Source organism: Platichthys flesus, chromosome 11 (genome assembly GCF_949316205.1).
Source record: "Platichthys flesus chromosome 11, fPlaFle2.1, whole genome shotgun sequence".
Classification (NCBI taxonomy): domain Eukaryota; kingdom Metazoa; phylum Chordata; class Actinopteri; order Pleuronectiformes; family Pleuronectidae; genus Platichthys; species Platichthys flesus.
The window spans coordinates 9,267,193-9,278,444 of NC_084955.1; the positions used below are offsets into that span (position 1 = coordinate 9,267,193).

At 40.9% G+C, this 11,252-nt stretch overlaps 1 protein-coding gene across 1 annotated transcript in view; it reads left to right on the forward strand.

Moving 5' to 3' along the window:
- Positions 1-10,475, forward strand: part of LOC133964616 (exostosin-1b-like) — a 40,778-nt gene extending 30,303 nt beyond the window's left edge. Inside the window, exons 4-11 of the mRNA XM_062398794.1 lie at positions 144-263; positions 2,086-2,218; positions 2,548-2,666; positions 3,255-3,350; positions 4,865-4,954; positions 5,815-5,975; positions 6,085-6,256; positions 7,627-10,475. Coding sequence (XP_062254778.1) covers positions 144-263; positions 2,086-2,218; positions 2,548-2,666; positions 3,255-3,350; positions 4,865-4,954; positions 5,815-5,975; positions 6,085-6,256; positions 7,627-7,812 — 1,077 coding nt within the window. The 3' untranslated portion in view covers positions 7,813-10,475. The remainder of the gene's footprint in view (positions 1-143; positions 264-2,085; positions 2,219-2,547; positions 2,667-3,254; positions 3,351-4,864; positions 4,955-5,814; positions 5,976-6,084; positions 6,257-7,626) is intronic.
- The last annotated feature ends 777 nt before the right edge of the window (positions 10,476-11,252 follow it).

An 11,252-nucleotide genomic window follows, 5' to 3' on the forward strand; every position in this document is an offset into this window, starting at 1 on the left:
AGCTGAGAGTAACTCTTTGTATTTATTGAGGTAAATCTCGCAGTTGTTCTCCTGACTAAATTCTTTAGGTTTTAGTATCTTCTTTAGCACACTGTTTTCTGTTTGTCTTCTCGTATATTAACATGTGCTCACCTCTGTCCCAGGTCCCCTCTACAGTGCGCTCCATCCATCAGGATAAGATCCTGTCCCTGAGACAGCAGACCCAGTTCCTATGGGAGGCTTACTTCAACTCTTTGGAGAAGATAGTGCTGACAACACTGGAGGTAAACACATGCTTTGTAATGCTTTAAAAGGAAGGCATAAAATGCTTTAAAATATAAAGATTGCCCTTTTTATCAATTTATCCCCCAGTCACTTATCCTAGATATTGACATTTACTGGCATCTTACATTTACAGACTGTAAGTGTTCTTGCAGGCTTCATACCCACAATGCAGCTGCTCCAGACATGACAGAAAACCAAGAGGGATGATGTGTATCGTTAAACACTGCTGTCATGTTCTTTGAGGCTGGCTTGGCCATCAATCATGTCAGTAATTTGTTCCTGTCAGAGTCCATTTATCTGTGCTCCTCCCGTGGAGGACCAGTCTATCAAACTGCTCTTGAGCTGGTATTACAAACAAGCAAAGATTAGAAGGGGGGGGCAAGACAGAGAGTCTGGCAGAGGGTGTGTTAGGTTGGCTAGCTGCAGGTATCATGCTCACAACATGGAGTGTCTGCAAATTGACCTGCCTCTATCATTATCTTCTCCTAATTTCAACAGTAATGGATGTGTTAACCATGGTAAGTAATCTACCTGACAGGCTTGTAGGCAAAATTAATGTATCAGCTTTTGCTTGTATTGTATTATTGGATGCTATAAACTGGGAAATTACTGCTGATTAATAGTTGTGTTAGATTTACCGTAAGCCTTATGGCTGACTGCAGTTAGCAGGTTGTTGTCCACAGATAGTGTTACAAGAGCCTCGTCCCAGGAGGTAGCAGGTCAGGCTGCTAGAGGGCAGAGCTTGGAGTTCTCTGTCAGCAGGGTAAAGTTACAGCCCCAAGAAGCTGATCTTCGATCTGTTTACACTCTTTCGTGTCTTAACCCTGTTGTTCCGAGACATGCCTTAGTACAGCACATCAGGGTTTTGGCTTCAAATATTCTCCAGTAGTAAGATACCATTAGCAAGGGATCCTGAATGTTTTAACGCTCTGGTGCAGCTCAAGCATCAATTCATCAGCACGGCTTCCTTCAGAAAGCAGGCAGGCTTTACTCTGCAGCTCCTGAGACTGCTTAATATTTTATTATGGTTTCATCTCACTGTTTGACTATCTTAGAGCTTTGGTGGAAAGGGAGGCAGGTGATGCTGTGGGCCTGCAAAACCTGCTGTCACACTGTATAAGATACTGGGATGTAAATTTGGTTTAGAATAATGGAAAAGTTTGTGCCAGCACAGTTTATTAAGCAAAAATGACTGATCTTATGTTACTGTTAAGTTATATTTTGAGTAATTTTTTACTATAGTGTGGAAAAATAAAGCATTTAGAGCTATTATTCATTATACTAGTGTTTCGGCCCTGCTGGAGAATGTGTAAATATGTCAATTTTAAGTTTGGCAAAGTTAGTTTGTTACTGTAAGTAGTACTGAATGGTAGGTGATATAAATGTGTGCCAAGAAAACAGTGCATAGAGAACTGAGTATAGGAGAGGAATTAGTTGATTATGAGATCATGTGACACTGTAATGGAAACATCTGTCGGATCATTTATTATCTAAAGGGACTCATTATTTCTGATGATAATTTGAGAAGTGCCAGGGGATACTTGTCCGGACTCAGTTTCCAAATAACATATAACACTGGCCTAATTGTTTAGTTTTAAATGAAGTGTAAAAGATCTTCCAACATTCTGCAACAAAGCTGTTTTCTGACTCATCTTACTGACAACAGACCCCAGTCGTGCAGCTTCTTCCTTTCATATAAATACCTGCGACTTGTGATCCTTTATTCAATGAACGAAAAGTAATGTGAGCATTTGATTTGTCAATTGAAAAATGTCCCACAAAACATTAGTTTAAATCTCAGCTGCTTCCATTTTTCTCCAGATCATCCAGGACCGGGTCCTGCAGCAAACCTCCAGGAGCAACCTGATGTGGAACAGCCTGCCTGGAGGCCTCTTCACCCTCCCGCAGTACTCTACACACCTGGGAGACTTCCCTTTCTATTACGCTAAGCTGGGTCAGTTAATTCTTCATGCATATGCTGCGCAGTACACAAATAACCAAATTAATGCTCACCCTGAGTTTTGATGGACTCATTCTGCATAGGAACAGCTGGTGTGTAGCAGCTGTAGCATATTTGTAAACTAACATGTGAATCAGTGACATCGACACAAGTTGTGCAATATATCTTTATTAATTCAGGATTTGTCTTGGGAAAGCTCACCAATAAGACCTGCCATGTTGCAATGATGTATTTGTGTGTTGTTAATTGGAAAGATATATGACTTGTTGTTGACTGGTCATCATCTGGTTTAAATGTTGTCATGTCTTACCAACCTTTTCCAGGTATCAAGCCGAACCCCAAGTTTACAGCGATCATCCATTTGGTGACCCCACTGGTCTCCCAGTCTCAGCCAGTCATGAAGCTGCTTGTGGCCGTGGCCAAATCCCAGTACTGTGCTCAGGTAATCAAAAAGGCAACACATAACTCTACATTACCTACCTCACACCTGATGTTTGCAAATGTTACATTCAACTTATACGGTGGACGAGATGTTCCAGAAGTCTCAAACGCATTAACGTTAAACATGAATGCAAAAGTAAAAAACTACAAAAGCCATACAACAGAAACACAACCACAAAACAACATTGTTAAAAGACTATCACAGTTAGTCTTTTAACAATGAGCCCTCAATTTATAGAGCATTCATTTTAATCTGAACAGTAATACCTGTCATTTTTTGATTTAATTATATTTTACTTGTTATTTGGGACAGTTGCATTTATAGTTATACAGTTTTTTGCTGTCAGGTAATTGTAGGTGGTGTGACAGTTCTTAAAATAGATCTGCAGAGAAACATCAGGAAGTCGTTGCCTTTCACACAAAGTATGGATAGATATAAAATAGACCTCAAATTGAAAAATATGTTGATTGTTAATCTGTACATGCGAGACAGGATTGTCTAACATTTAACTTGTATTTTAACATGATTTTCTTTGGGGTGTTGAATTCCAAATAATGTCTAAGTTTGGTCTGTTTTCCTTTTGTGCAGGTGATAGTTCTGTGGAATTGTGATAAACCTCTTCCCGCCAAGTACCGCTGGCCTGCCACCTCAGTCCCTGTCATTGTCATAGAAGGGGAAACCAAGGTAAACGCCTTCTCCAGATGTTTCTCTCCGTGGGCAATGTTGAACGTTCAGTTCTGAAAGCCTGCGATTGAATTCAGCTTGAGGTGTAAAATGTGAAATGGCAGACAACCAAACATTCTTAAGAGTGTCCTGCTGAATCTGGCACAGCTCAAAGTGGCTTGAACAACCAGTATTTTTTATTTTCTCTCCAATTTGGCAGCAGAGTATTCTGAGACTTGGACTCAAATCACAGGATCAGTGCCAAAACCACATGAATCAAATTCTTTCATGTCCCATCTGCGGGTCCATGTTTCTTGGAGTTGAGATTTCATGTTATGACTTTGGATATTTCTGGTGCTACTTGCAGAAACACTTAATTTAATACATTTCATAGGTTATACATTTAAACCCACAATCTTCCAGGCTTAATGTTAAAGAATTGTTACAATGAGGATGAAGGTATGTCCATTAGACAAAGCTACAGTCAATTTATTTTCTCTATTCACAGATTGTACATGTGAACCTGCAGAATCTGTAGGCAAGGGACAACGGTTCACGGCCGGAAGCCTTCTGGTTTCTAGTTTGACCAATCACATTTAAGCATTCAAAGAAAAAGGTCCATGTGGAGAGCAAAACAGGCCAGACCAAAAGGCATTGGCTGTAGTTTATTTTATTTGTCTGCATTTATATGCACATGGTTGTCAATGGAGATTAGCCATAATGTCTGGACCTAAAAAGCGTACAAAAAGTATCTCTGTAAACAGTGTGTGGAGAGCGAGAGCTGAATATCCGCTGTCTACGCCAGAGGCCTCCAAATATTGTCCGTGGCCCCCAGAGGCTCCAATATTGTAGCTTTACTGTCTGATTGTATTGATTGTAGGATATAGTACATGAGAAAAATATATAACTGTCGTGAAGTATATATTACAGGGGCTTGGCAGGTCTTACAACACTAACTTGGTCACATGCATTTTCATCAAGAGTTCATGTTACTTGTTACACTGTTGTTAGTGTTTATGTTATTAACACAGGTGTTGTAGGTTGAATGCCAAATTAGATGCCAAGATTGCTTCAGTCACGGATGGAAGCACACACATGCTGTATTTTAATTGAAACTAGCATTCAGTTTTGTGGGCAGATATTTAAAAAATTGGAAACCACCTCCTTTGCACTTTTTTTACCCAGTTATTTTTGCAGAGATACATGCCAAAAGGCACAGGCTGCAGGGCTCATCAGGGAGCTTAACACACTCTGCTGCTTGTAGATTCCTATCTTTGGTTTTAAATCATCAATGAAGTGCTGCAGTGTGCTGTCATTTTGTGTAATGTCAGCTTTTATATTTGGCTGAATTCGCTGTCAACGCTGCAGGATGAAATGACTCTGGGGCACAAACAGACATGAAGAAACTGGTAGCGCTGCGTGTCATACAGACGCACCTGGCTTGTGTTTATATGGGTTCTGTTTACCCACTCATGGTTTGCCTGGTGAAACTGTTCCCTCCCGTTTTTGAACCCAGTGACTCTGTTTCTCACCAGGTGATCAGCAGTCGTTTTCTGCCCTACGACACCATCCCCACTGACGCTGTGCTCAGTCTGGATGAGGACACGGTGCTCTCCACCACAGAGGTCAGACCGCCCAATAATTAGTGCAAACATTTACAGCAATGTGTAATCTAGAGGACATGTTGCACAAGGTCTTGCTAATACAGCGTAAAATAATCGCCTCTGTCTGGGTCAAATTGATTACTGTAAGTAGATGAATGTTCACTTGTTTTAATTTCTTGTGCAGATTAACAATTGTATTTATCACATTAGTTATAGATAATGAAACTGACAACCTCACTATTTACTGCTTTTTAAACATTACACACATGTAACATACTGTAACTGCTGCTGTGAGAGAGCGACAGCGTACATTTTCCAAAATTAGAGCAGAACAGGAACAGGAGGGAAAAATAATCACAGTCATGGTGTTGCAAGTAGAGAAACATATCACGTGTCTGTGTGTGCACACAACAAGCATATAAACACAAACACATACAGTAAACCTATGTTGCCTTAGCTGAAAGTCATATGACAGTTTGCGTTCATAGGCTACAGACGTTTTTTGTTTCAGGTCCAATTTGGCACAGGTGTAAATAATAAAATGAATAGCAGCTAAATTCCATTTAGCTGCTTGTCTTTCAGGGTCCTGGAATGTTGCATGCTGACTCACTGTTGCACGCTCGCGGCGCAGGAACAGTAGCACATGTCTTTTCGGGATCATTTGACCTGAACAGAGCCATTGTTAATATTATCAACAAAAACTGTTCCCTTTCCTAATATAACATGTCTTAATATCTGCTGTGAAAAAAGCCCTTATTCATTGTTAAATGTCTTTTAGACACAGTTTCTTGGAATTATCTGTTCTTGATTTCTTTGTCCTAATGTTTTCCCTCCCTCTGTGTCTCTCTCTATTTGCTGGTTTCTCTCTCATCCTGGTTCAGGTGGACTTTGCCTTCACAGTGTGGCAGAGTTTCCCGGACCGCATCGTAGGTTACCCAGCCCGCAGCCACTTCTGGGACAGCAACAAGGAGCGGTGGGGCTACACCTCCAAATGGACCAATGACTACTCCATGGTGTTGACTGGGGCTGCCATCTATCACAAGTACTGATCTACTTCTATGTTGTACTTTATTCCGTTGTAGCTGCTGTCATCCTTTCTCTGATTCATTCATTCCGACACTAAAACAATTCCCTCTCACTTTCTCCCTCAGATACTACCACCACCTGTACACCACTTACCTTCCAGTCAGTCTGAAGGCCATGGTCGACCAGATGTCCAACTGCGAGGACATTCTGATGAATTTTCTGGTGTCGTCAGTCTCTAAGCTACCACCCATCAAGGTCACTCAGAAGAAACAGTACAAGGAGACCATGATGGGACAGGTGAGCCAGAAAAACGCTGTAAAAGTGATGCATTACTCTGCCTCAAAGGTGGCAAGAGTCCGTCTGTCCATCTGTCCCTTTCTCTTGAAAATGTGATAACTCAAGAATGCCTTGAGGGAATTTCTTCATATTTGGCAAACAACATTCACTTGCACTTAAGGATGAGCTGATTTGATTTTGGGGTCAAAGGCCAAGGTTACTGTGACCTCACAAACCCTGGTATAGTTCATGCATTCATAAGACTATCATGAGAAAAGTTATGTTTCTTCATACTTTAACCCATTAAGACCTCAGGCGCCAAACAGAAGCACTCTGATCTCCTACCCGGTCTTGGTGGGCTAATTTGTCTCAAAGTGTTGGCTTCATATAACAGAGGAATCTGGACTGACATGAATACAAACTGCAGTTTGGGTGGTTGGCACAGGAATAGAGTAATTCTAGTTTTAAGCCTAAAGATGGAACGGAAAATAGTAACTCTTAATGGAGCAGCACATAACTTATTATTTATTTGTGTCATACAAGTGTCTGCAAGCCCCGACATTCAAATTGGAAACGGTGTCGTTTACACAAAGTTTTTAGCATAAAGGTCTACTGATATCATCCAACGTTCTGCTAGTTTAGCAAATTCCGGAAGTGATCTTTTAGACTTAAAACGCAGTGTAAATGACCTTGTTTCGAGTCTAATTGAAATGTCGGGGCTTGCGGACACTTGGATGTCACCACGAGAGCAGTATGGAGGCATATAATGTTTTTTCTGTTCTATTAAGTCTGATAGATTAGCCTCTAATGTCTTCAATTGTATCGGATTCAGCTGCTACATTGTTTACCCCTGAAACTCTAAAAGTGTTTTGTGGACTCAAACACTCCACCCAGCCCCCCATCGGCATGGGGGTGAGGAGATGATAAGTGAATTTTCATTTCTGGGTGAACTATCCCTTTAAGGCTGGTGGCCTTTAAACTTTGAGGGCCCACATTATCTCATAATTAGTTTTTCACATAGAGGCTGAGTATTTAACAGAAACCAGTTTTTTCCTTATTTTGTAGGCTAATGCCCTTTAGACACATCATACCACTTCAACTTAAACAGTTTTAGCCGTTAGGGGGAAAAAAATCATTTGTAGCTTTGAATTGAAATGTGGTTATTGCAATATGGCATTTTAATAAAAAAAAAAAACTCATGAATAATTACAACAGGCTCTGAAAGGTCAGAATAATTGGTGCATTATTAAATTTGTTTGTCTCTTTCATTCCCTCTACCATTGTTCCTCCTTGCACCCATCTTTCTTTCTTCTTCACTCTTTTTCTTTCCTCTCCTGTTTTTTCACCCCCCTCTCCCCTTCAACACCCCCCCCATTCTTTACCAACCCCAGAGCTCCCGGGCGTCTCGCTGGGCTGACCCGGACCACTTTGCCCAGCGTCAGACGTGCATGAACAAGTTTGCCAACTGGTTTGGCACCATGCCCCTGGTCCATTCTCAAATGAGGCTGGACCCAGTCCTGTTCAAAGACCAGGTGTCCATACTGCGGAAGAAGTACAGGGATATCGAGAGGCTATAACACTCCGGAGCCCCCCCGCTCACTGGACACTAGAACGAGAGAGCGAGGGGGCGGACACTTGGAGAAATGCAAAGCAGTTCCATGATTCTCATGGAAGGATCAATGGAGATGCAAATGGGACTGGGTAGAAGGGGGGGTGGAAAATAAACTCCAACACAAGAGGAGAACAGCACATCCTTTTTACTCCTCTGTACGTCTGTAAAGGTTCCTCCGTGTATTCTCTGATCCACCTTGTCTCTTGTGTTGGTGGACAGCTGAGCTCACTGGTCCCACTATATTCACTATGGCTACCAACAGCCGAAGACACCTGAGGACTTTTAAAGTGTTTGACTATGAACTGAAGTGGTCAAATTCATGGAGTTGTAAATGACAACTTTGCAGCTTCTGTGTCCCAACGGTGGCCAACTACTCCAAACTCCATCCCACTGAACCAGACTGTCTGTTCTGCTCTGTACACTATGCACAGGTTCCTGAACGTTTTTGATGAATATTATTGATGATACTGACTATGAAGAGGATAACACTATTTTGGATTGTGTTTTACTATTTTTTGTATACAGTGAATGAATGGCCAGCACTACTCTCTGTATTGTCTTAATAAAAACCAATAGCAGGGCGAGTAAAAGGAGGAATGAAAAACCCATCAACCGTCAATGATCTGATATTTGTAGTGCCTCGAGTTTATCTAATGGTGTTGGAATGCGTCTGAGAGACGGTGCAGGACAAGCACCTTGACCTTGCTGCTTGCTGCTCTCTGTTTTGTTTTTGATTCAATGGTTTGTGATTTTCTTTACAAACGATGAAATTATGGATCTTGTGGTAAATTCTTGTTTTTATTTACTGGATTGTAATAAATGTTTCTTTTTATTCAATTGAACAAACTAAATTGTCATTGTGCCATTCTGAAATCAATTTTCCTTTGTAAATGCAGAACCTTGGTTAAGGGAGGCTGAGCTTTCAAGTTGATTTTTTTGAAACCCAAACCACTCTAAAATCCAGGGACTGGATCGTGTAGGATTTGTTCAGTAAGGGATATTTATGTGACATTATTATTCCTCTCATAGAACCAATTTCAATTTGTCCAGTGACAAGTACTTGACACAAGCTTAAACTGTTTTCATGGAGGAGCAACAAACGGCATTTGAGGTTTCAGACCAACAGTTGGCATCATAAGTAAACATTTTTATTTGACCCACTTGTTAAAAGCAAATATGGAGATGGCGAGGAATTCTTTAACACTTGAGATACTGCACCTTTGGGGAGAACAGCTTTATTAAGTAAGTGTTATTGTTTGTGGTGTTTCCTTAACATAAATACATGGAATTGGAAGCCTTTCAGTAACCGTGTGCTAATGTGCATGGCCACTTTCAAAAACCAATATGTAAAACCTGTATGTTAAGAAATATGTTCCATAAACGTTAATCTTTTTCATGTTAGTCTTCTCACACATCTCAATCGCTGCAAATCTTCGTTGAGGTTCAAGTGTCAGTGGCACATGAAATAGTTTTTTTGCAGATGGATCAATAGGCTAAATGGAAAATGTTAATGTAATTTGATGAAGCTTCAATGTGCACTCGTGTTTTCAAAACATTGTGCAAGTTAAAGTTCCTCTTTCCTTTTGAAACCAGCAGCGTTTCTATGTGAAATCAAGAAATCCAACCACACGTGCTCGGAATCCTCCTTCAGCTGCCTCAGCATTGAAACAATCATTTTGGTGAACTCCCCAATCCTTCAAAGACCCCTAATATGTGCCATTGGATCATTTGTGGTTGTTTGTATAATTTCTTTTTCATCTAATATGAGGAATGCCATGCATTACCATATTTATTTGGTTCAATAAAGTATTTTCTGTTTAAGAAAGTGTGTGAGGGGAAGTGGAGAGGACGGAGAAATCAGCAGAGAATAGTGCTGCATGGTGTTTTTCACTGTGGAGAATGTCCAGTTAGACAGCAAATTAACAATCACAGTATTCCAGCGCTATCAAGACAACTGAATATTAAAGTAAAGAAAATCACATTTCAGAAATGAACATGGTGCAATGTTTAAAGAGACATTTTCTACATCTTTTCTTCTTTTCCCTTCCCTTGTGTTTCAGAGGGCAGGGGGTTACATATTGATGTGCCTTCACAAGAAATACAGTCGATACATGAGTTGTTTTCCCCCATCTGCCTTGTGCAACAAACAGGTCCCCCATTTCATTACAGTTGTACATATTTCTGTTTTCCTCATGAATAGCCAGTGCCATGCAACAGCTCCCTTACTGGTGTTGTGTAACACGGTACGTGATTCTGACATTCCGGCCTTTTCTGTTCTGGAACATCTTTCAAGGTCTCTTTAGACTCGTACTGACACACGCACTGCCTTGTATTAGTATACTTGCGAGGGCACGATAGCCTCCTCTACCTGGTTGTCACAAGTGTAGTAATACATGTAATGCACCCATAGTGCAATTCTCTCACAAACAAACACACACACACACACACAGTATTTATCGGGCAGTGTTGTGTCTCAGCTGAATTGCTGCCTGCTTCCTTTCATTCTCCTCTGCAGATATAACTTCATAGAGATGGAACATGGAAGGATAGAGTGTGGGGGGCAACTTTTTGTAAAAGAATTTTATAAAACAACAAAATACAACAAATAAAATGTTTGATATAAATTGACTCTGTGGTTTCGGTTGTATTATTCTTTGTTTTGAATTGTCTTCTGAACTTCCAATTAAAGTTTAGACTTTTCATATACACCCTAAAAGCAAAGAAACAACACAGTTTTTTTCCCCTGTTACACCTGTTACCCCCCCCCCCCCGCCCGTTTTGCCATAACAACCCATTTTCAGTTTTCCCAAACCTATTTTGCGTGTTATTATTCTGCATTGCGCCCACAGCCGGACATTGGGACTAAGTATCTTGAGCTTCCTCCATGTGCGCGTGTGAACCTCATCCTCTGCCAGAGAGCTGCTGTGTTTACACAAATCTGTCAGGATGATCCCATGGTCCATGAGAGCTGCCAACTCAGCTGGAGCAACAGCTACGAGAGCGATAGCTTCGACGAAACTCAAAGCAGAAAGGTGAAAGAGCTGGACCCGTGCCTGAGCAGGAGAGATGCTCCAGTTACAGTTACACTGAGAACCCATCCACTCTTTTAGCTCTGTGTACCGAAACAGCAATATAAAAACAGGAGATCCAGATGAGTTGATGGAAGTTTGTGATTCTCTATAACAACATTAAATATCAGGCAGGGATACACTCAGCTATATTTTCTTCTTTCCTTAATTTAGTTTTCTGTAGAGTCTGAGACAGTTGCAGTCCTGGTATCAGGACATGATGGGAAAATGATGTCATCATGGTGGTTTCTGCTGCTTTGAGTTAACTCGATTGCGACCGAACACATGATGATTATCATGATGATTATTGTCATCACATGTTCTGCTGTGGTAATTT